Source organism: Primulina huaijiensis, unplaced genomic scaffold (assembly GCF_012295235.1).
Source record: "Primulina huaijiensis isolate GDHJ02 unplaced genomic scaffold, ASM1229523v2 scaffold6295, whole genome shotgun sequence".
NCBI classification, from domain to species: domain Eukaryota; kingdom Viridiplantae; phylum Streptophyta; class Magnoliopsida; order Lamiales; family Gesneriaceae; genus Primulina; species Primulina huaijiensis.
This window is the reverse complement of record NW_027360909.1, coordinates 46,501-53,821: the sequence shown is the minus strand read 5'-3', so window position 1 is coordinate 53,821 and position 7,321 is coordinate 46,501. Positions and strand designations below refer to the sequence as shown.

Sequence of the window (7,321 nt, the reverse complement as noted above, 5' to 3'; positions counted from 1 at the left end):
CGGGCGCGCACACAGGTGCGCCCCTTCGGCTGTTTTTCGTGTCCCTTCGATTTTTCTTGCATTTTTTCATTTCCTTGGTATTGTTTGATGATTGTGATCAGTTACAATGGCCAAGGGAGACCCTTATGAATGAAAGCTCATGTCTTTTCACATGAAAATCATTAAATACATGATTATTCAAAATCAAAACACATTACATCATTTTGCATCTTCTTCTTCTTCCTTCTTCTAAAAGAGAGAGTTTATTCATTTTCTTTTGATAGAACTTGAATATTTGAGTGCTCATTATTCAAGTGTTGTAGTTGTATCTTGGGAGAAGATTGCCACAAACTCTAGCACATTGTGAGGGCAAATTCTTCTTAAGGAGAAAGTGTTCAACACTTGCCTCTACAAAACCATTTTCATTGTTTTCTTCTTGATTTCCTCTCATATTTGAATACCCCAAACAACAACCTTGTGGTTAGTCTAAAAATTTCTCATAGCACATAGTGATTTGCCATCAACTTTTCGTCCCTGTTGCTTCAGTATGTCTGCCAATTGTTAAATAGTGAAGAAATCTTAGCAACGTAGAAGAATTATTAACATATAAAGATCAACAAAAACCTGAATTCTCTTATTTTTGTGTCTTTCCATGCGATGAAGATATAGTTCATATGATTTTAGCAACTCGCCAACAGGCTCTCAGCACTGTATATATTGATGAAGGAACATAAGTCAAATTACTGAAACATTAATTACCTATGCCCATGACTAGTGATTAATTCTCTTATATTCATGAAATTTGACAAATATATATTACGAATGGAAACAACAGCTAGCACTCCTTTGAAATCAGAACTGAGGTGTCCCTAAAAAGGGAGAGTAGACTATTAAACCCACTCAGAGCAAGTGATTTTACAAAGAGCAGCAAAATGGTTGTTTATAGCCGTTATAGGCGACTTGATTTTAAGTTCAGCGAAAGGGTCTCGGCCCATACCAATGATTTTAAGTTTCGCGTGCTCCTGATTTTCGCTATTTAAGGATAGGTAATTTTATTAAAAAAACACTAGAGCCGTATTTGGTAGCACCAAAAACAAACAATGAAAGAAACCCTACACCTAATTACTTGTGGGGGTCCGTGCTCCTGATTAATATTTAATGATCAAACAACCAGAATTTATTAATGTAAACAGCGAAAGCAATTAAAATTTTCCATTTTGAGCATACAGAAATTTCGGCATTACCTATTCGTAAATAGGACATCCCAAAAAAACAAAACATCACAAATAATATTTATATACTCGAAATAAAGTCATAACATCAATTCACAACCTATAGCCGCACTGGCCAGGACTAAACACATGCAGAGCCGGCAAGGCTCGATCATACAACTATCAATTCAAAACATCGTAAAAATAACAGTACAGCTACACGGGGTATCTCTCCGGTAAATGTATGACTCTATAATATAGTATATATATCTGGGAACTCTCAACCATGACTCGACGACTGGGCACCACTACCTGACGCTCCATCAGACGCGTCAAATCCTCCTGGATAACCTGCTATAGTATCAAAAACAACCACAGCATAAAAAGAAACGAGGGGTCGGGCCCCAGTACAACGAACCAGTAATATTACGACAAATATAACTGATATGAAATAAAATCAAGTAAAATGCGATGCAATGCAATGTGTGAAATGTAACAACCAATAACGGATACCAAACGGAGTCCAAATGAATCGTATCAACAACAGTAACAGTGGCCACCCGTGCCAGGAACGTAGCAACGCAACATCAAGTCGCCACTCATCCATGCACGTAGCATCGAAGGTACGGGAGCTACCCGCTCAGCCCTCATGCAAGTCATCAGGAGTGCTAATCCTACCCACCCGCTCCATCGATGACGCAACAACTCGATAGATCAATATCAATATCAATATCAATAACAATCAAAGGAGTCAAGGCTCGAAATGCTATGCACTAATAATATCAACTCAAATAAATACATGAATGCAATCACGTATTCACAAAAGCACATAAAGCACGCCACAACTCATTACAACATACTCAACGTCATCTCACGTCATAATAGACGTCGTAATGAAAACAGTTCATACGTACCTCAACTGACTTTAATTTACCACAAAATATCTTAAATATTTATCGAAAACTCCAATCCTGTGGCAAAATTATTTATTGCACATCAATTCCTATCTTGGTTAAATAATCAAGGAATTTATCGAAAAAAATTCCAAGATTCACTAATTTAGCCTAAAATTCCAAAAATCCATAATTTAGGCTGTAATATTTCTAAAATTAATATGCGACAATTCTATAGCAACTACACACCTAATTATTGAATACTAAAATTCGAAAACCCAAATTTACAATTCTGAATTTTCGAAATTATTCCCAAATAAATTCTGAAATTTTATTAATACCTCCAATTGGCTCCGATATAGCACCTACAATCAATAACCCAATATATATTAATTGTTGGAACTCAAATAAATCAAAATATCCAAAATTCGAAACCCTAAAATCTGAATTATACATCTGAAAGTTTCGAATCTTGTTCTACGCTTCGAATTCGAGCTTTAAACAACATAATCTAACGTTTCCTCCCGATTTTCCGACGAAAATAGGCGGCGGTCTCCGACGGGTTAACGAGAATCGCGATTTTTCTTTGCAAAAAGAGTATCACTGGATAGCCCTTGACGAGAGGATTCCAAATATGTATTTACTTTAATTTTTCGACAACCGGTGGTGGAGATACGACCGGTCAAAGGCGGCGAAATTGATTGACAAAGAAGAAGAATCTCACGGTAGCAACTTACGGGAGAGAGAAGGAAAATTGATAATTATCATTATTATTATTTTTAACTTATTCCTTAATGGGCTGGGCTTTGGGGTTTTCGCTTGGGCTGGGCTCTCACATTCTCCCCTACTAATAAAAGATTTCGTCCTCGAAATCTAACATACAAGCTACATTATTAGAGCCATCAAATTAATTACTGGTAAATGGATGAGGAAAAACACCTAATAAACTATAAATGGAAATGTTATCATTTTGTAAACTGCATCACAGTATAGGGAAAACTTGTTAAAGGGACAACACTCATTTAAAGCACATTGACTAGAAGAAATTTCAAATGTACGTGTATATATATGAGAGAGATGGAAAACAATGAGATCATCACTTACAACTACACTTGTCTGCACGATAAACTTGCAGGTTGAATTCCTGAAGCTCAAGTGTGTAGCCACACAACAGTTCTTGCTTACAGCTCCAGGCCACACTGTTTATTTTTTTTTATCAACTTTGCATTATAATCCTTGCTAGCTGGTTTGGTAAGATATATCTCTACTAACAATTCGTATCAATATCCTAAAACTTGTCAATGTGTGTAGATATAGAAGAAACATGTACGTTGGTGATCACCAATTTGGAATACCATTGTTGAAGCATATATATAATCAATTTGTACGTACAACCAGCTGAGGGATTTAACTCTTTTTTTTCTGAAGAACATATAGCTACATGAAAAATCTGAAGTACACAAGCACACGCATAAATTTACAACTTAAAACTCACATCTTACTGATCTAGCGTAAAACCGGCCTATAAATAACCACTAACCAGGTATACATGATTCATAAGTGGTTATGCTTTGGACTGAATTGTTCTGACATATTATGTATGCATGTATATGCATTCTACATTATTTTTTCTAAGTTACACAGAGATCTAACAAAGAGGAAAGAACGATAGAAGTCAATCTCGTTCCAATACACCCTGTCTGCTGTCAACTCCGAACAACATGATTATTTTAGTATAAAATGCCAACAAAAAAGCTCTTTGATTCTAAATTAATTAGACGTTAACATAGAATTAATATCATATATTTTTGTTTTCACTTACATGCAAGTTTTGAGCAGGAAAACAGTAAAAAAAGCATGGAGAAACAATTAATTATGAGTTACGTTTGTATTGTGTTATCCCTCATCTCGGCATTACGAGCTGTATACCCACAAAGGACTTTCATAGTTGCCAAGGATGGTAGTGGAAACTTCACCACTATCTCCCAAGCAATTTCAGCAGCACCAAACTACATTTCAAAGATAACTTACATCGAGATAAGAGCAGGAATTTATCACTAACACGTTTTTATTCCAAAGGAGAAGATCAACCTGTATTTAGTGGGAGATGGGATAGACAAGACTAGAATATCCGGGAATAGAAGTGCAAACATGGGCTTCCTAACTTACGACACAGCGACAGTTAGTAAGTACATGACAACACGACTTCCGTAATTTTGCTTGACTAGTGTGTGGTGTATGTGTTAAATGTAGGAGAGACCTTTTCAATTGAATTATTTCATTCAGATTATTATGTTATTTATTTTCAGGAGTCGCTACTGACGGTTTTGTGGCCAAAGAAGTTACCTTTGAGAACACTGCTGGTGTAAACATGAACCAGTCAGTGGCTGTGACAATCGAAGGTCTATATTCTGCTTTCTACAGATGTCGATTCCTAGGGTATCAGGATACGTTGTATGTCTGGCATGGCATCCAATTTTTCAGGGAGTGTGATATTTATGGAACTGTAGATTTTATATTTGGTAAGTCACGAGCGCTCTTTCAAAATTGCAATGTCTATGCTCGCAGACCTCGACAAGGGCAGTCGAATACCATCACAGCGCAAGGAAGAGAATCAGAAAATTTTTTTTCAGGCATCGTGATGCAAAACTGCACTATTGCAGCTGCGCCAGATCTGCTGCCGAGGTTCAATGTGAGGAGCTATTTAGGCCGGCCCTTGCATAACTACTCAACAACAGTGATTATGCAGAGTTTCTTGGATAAACTGATTGATCCAAGAGGCTGGTTGGAGTGGGTAGGGCAAGGACACGGAGTAGAAAAAGTATACTATGCCGAATATGATAACCGGGGGCCAGGAGCAAATACCAACAGTAGAGTAAAATGGGCGCACACGATCAAATATAGAGAAGCCAACAAATTCACAGCAAGGAACTTCATACAAGGACAAAAGTGGATTGGTTTAACTAAAATACCTTATTACCTAGATTTGTGATCAGAATTTTCTGTAACATGATTTCTTCCTGTTATGCTATGATTATATTTTGATTTGTTTTAATTTGGCACTCCATTTTATCTTTGTGTTCGTTCTCTATTTCATAGCTAAAATACCGATTTAAGAAATTTATTTCATTAAAATATATATATTATCTTGCGATCGATCAGACTACTATTTAGGTTTGGTATATAGTTTAAAATACAATATTAACCTGGTCCAATACTTCAAACAATTACTTTTATATTGAATAGCCCATTTTACCATTCATAATATGAGCTAATCAAAGCAAACTATTATATTACACGTACACTATGGCCTTTCAAACATTACCCTAGTAAATCCAAAATTCCCTAGCAAAAAATTGATGGATGTATTAAACACAAATGCAGCAGCCCTAAAAAATATATATAGCTTAATTTAGTAATTATCCCACAAAAAATATTTATGAATTTAGTAATTATAACAAACTTACATTTTTATAAAATTCGAACAAAAAATTGCATAATGAAGTAAATATATTTCAATTATTTGAAAAAATATGGAATTTTTAACACATAAGGATATTTTTAAAAATAGCCTTTTGAGTTTGATTAGAATAATTAATTGCTAAAAAAAACCAAATTAAGGAAAAAAAAGTCAAACCTTCGTCCTCAACAAATTTGTAGAATTAAAGCATGCATACTTTAAATATATATATAGTAATATTAATCTATAGTTCTACTTAAATAAGATGCTTATGATGTCCTCGGTGATTTTACAAAGAGCAGCAAAATGGTTGTTTATAGCCGTCATAGGCGACTTGATTTTAAGTTCAGCGAAAGAGTCCTCACAGCCTTCTTGATCTCCTATATAGGCATCATCCACCAAAGTTAATGCCTCCCTGAAAGAATTCGATTGCAAATATTCTATCGCATACTTCATATTATCTTTGCTGAGATCGTACTCTACATAACAGCCGTTGTTGAGACACTCCAACATGCGGGGATCCGATGTCTTCTTTACCAGTTCACGGATCACTCCCAGTATTCCGTCTACTTTGCTTATTATTACATCCATCATGATACGAGCTAGCCCTTTTACGTCTGTGTTGAAGCTGTGAGGATTCGATTTCAAAGAAGAGACGCACAACTTATAGTCAAACGTTTTCTTACGCACGCTTTCTATCAAGGACATGTTGTTGGCGCTGCTTGCATTGCTTTGGCTAAAAAAGAAAACGAACACCAAAACAATAACAATTGCAAACACTTGTTTCGCCATATGCATCGTCTGTTTCATGAAGACTACAGCAATTGGACTCTATATACATATTTTTGAATTGTAATTATAAATACATATAAAGACTAAAATATTTACAAACCATATCAATTAAAAAAAAAAAAAGGAAATATCTCAAAAGAGGAGAAATTTTATTGTACTTCCAAGAAAAACAGATTTGCTTCCATTATCATCCATAATAAATAGAGAAAGTCAGAAAGATACTCTTAACGACATCAGAGATAAGTTTCTTAATGAAAAATATATATATTTTTTATATATTGAGAAACTATTTAAAAGTAATTAGTAAATAGTTATTTTATAGATGTGACTACAACATCTTGCTTTTAGATTTTAATTTCGAAATCATTTTTTCCTTTCCCTGTATTCAAATTAAACATTTGCGATGTCAAATTAAACATTTGCGATATCACATTTTTAGTTATCACATTTATAATTCAGGGATGTCATTATTAAATAAGTAATATGTCACATTTTTAGGCATCACATTTTTACTTCACGAATGTAAAAAGAATATAGTTTGAAGTTAATAGCTTTTGTTGGTGTTATTACTAAAGGCCACTCGATAATATCCATGGAGTCGAATTAAGTACTATTATTATTAAATTAAGCATTGTTGAAAAATTATTTAAAAATGTGTTAAATATTTGTGTTGAAAATGTGAATGTTGAATGTTGAAAATTAGGTAAAATTAGGTGTTGAATATTGAAAATTAGTGTGTGATGATGTAGGTAATGATGTATTTTATTTTTGGATTATTTGTAAAAATTTTCTATAAATAGATCTCTCATTTGTGAAGAAAATCACAATTGAGTTGAGAGAAAAATATTATAAAGTGTGTAGTGTGATAATTTTAAGAGTTTGAGATTTTTACTTTTTACCGTAAATTTTTACTTTTTCACAACACGTTATCAGCACGAAGCTCTAAAAGTCCTCCATATTTTTCCAAGCTCCGAACAGAAGAAAAA

General features: G+C 34.2%; 2 protein-coding genes across 2 annotated transcripts; one reads left to right on the top strand and one right to left on the bottom strand.

Annotated features, from left to right (window-relative positions):
- Window positions 1-3,958: 3,958 nt before the first annotated feature.
- On the top strand, window positions 3,959-5,188 carry LOC140970492 (pectinesterase-like). The gene is made up of 3 exons (XM_073432256.1): window positions 3,959-4,072; window positions 4,163-4,268; window positions 4,393-5,188. The coding sequence occupies exons 1-3, from the start codon at window positions 3,959-3,961 to the stop codon at window positions 5,073-5,075; spliced, it is 903 nt and encodes a 300-aa protein (XP_073288357.1). The 3' UTR covers window positions 5,076-5,188.
- A 607-nt stretch (window positions 5,189-5,795) lies between these two features.
- Window positions 5,796-6,335, bottom strand: LOC140970515 (cell wall / vacuolar inhibitor of fructosidase 2-like). The gene has a single exon (XM_073432290.1). It carries the CDS (start codon window positions 6,333-6,335, stop codon window positions 5,796-5,798), a length of 540 nt encoding a protein of 179 aa, XP_073288391.1.
- Window positions 6,336-7,321: the final 986 nt, after the last annotated feature.

Bases quoted from the DNA above. Each gene is read 5' to 3' on its own strand.
- LOC140970492 (XM_073432256.1), top strand. From the start codon at position 3,959: ATGAGTTACGTTTGTATTGTGTTATCCCTCATCTCGGCATTACGAGCT. The intron at 4,073-4,162 runs GCAATTTCAGCA...TTTATTCCAAAG, and splicing joins ACTTCACCACTATCTCCCAA to GAGAAGATCAACCTGTATTT. The intron at 4,269-4,392 runs GTAAGTACATGA...ATTTATTTTCAG, and splicing joins TTACGACACAGCGACAGTTA to GAGTCGCTACTGACGGTTTT.
- LOC140970515 (XM_073432290.1), bottom strand. From the start codon at position 6,335: ATGGCGAAACAAGTGTTTGCAATTGTTATTGTTTTGGTGTTCGTTTTC.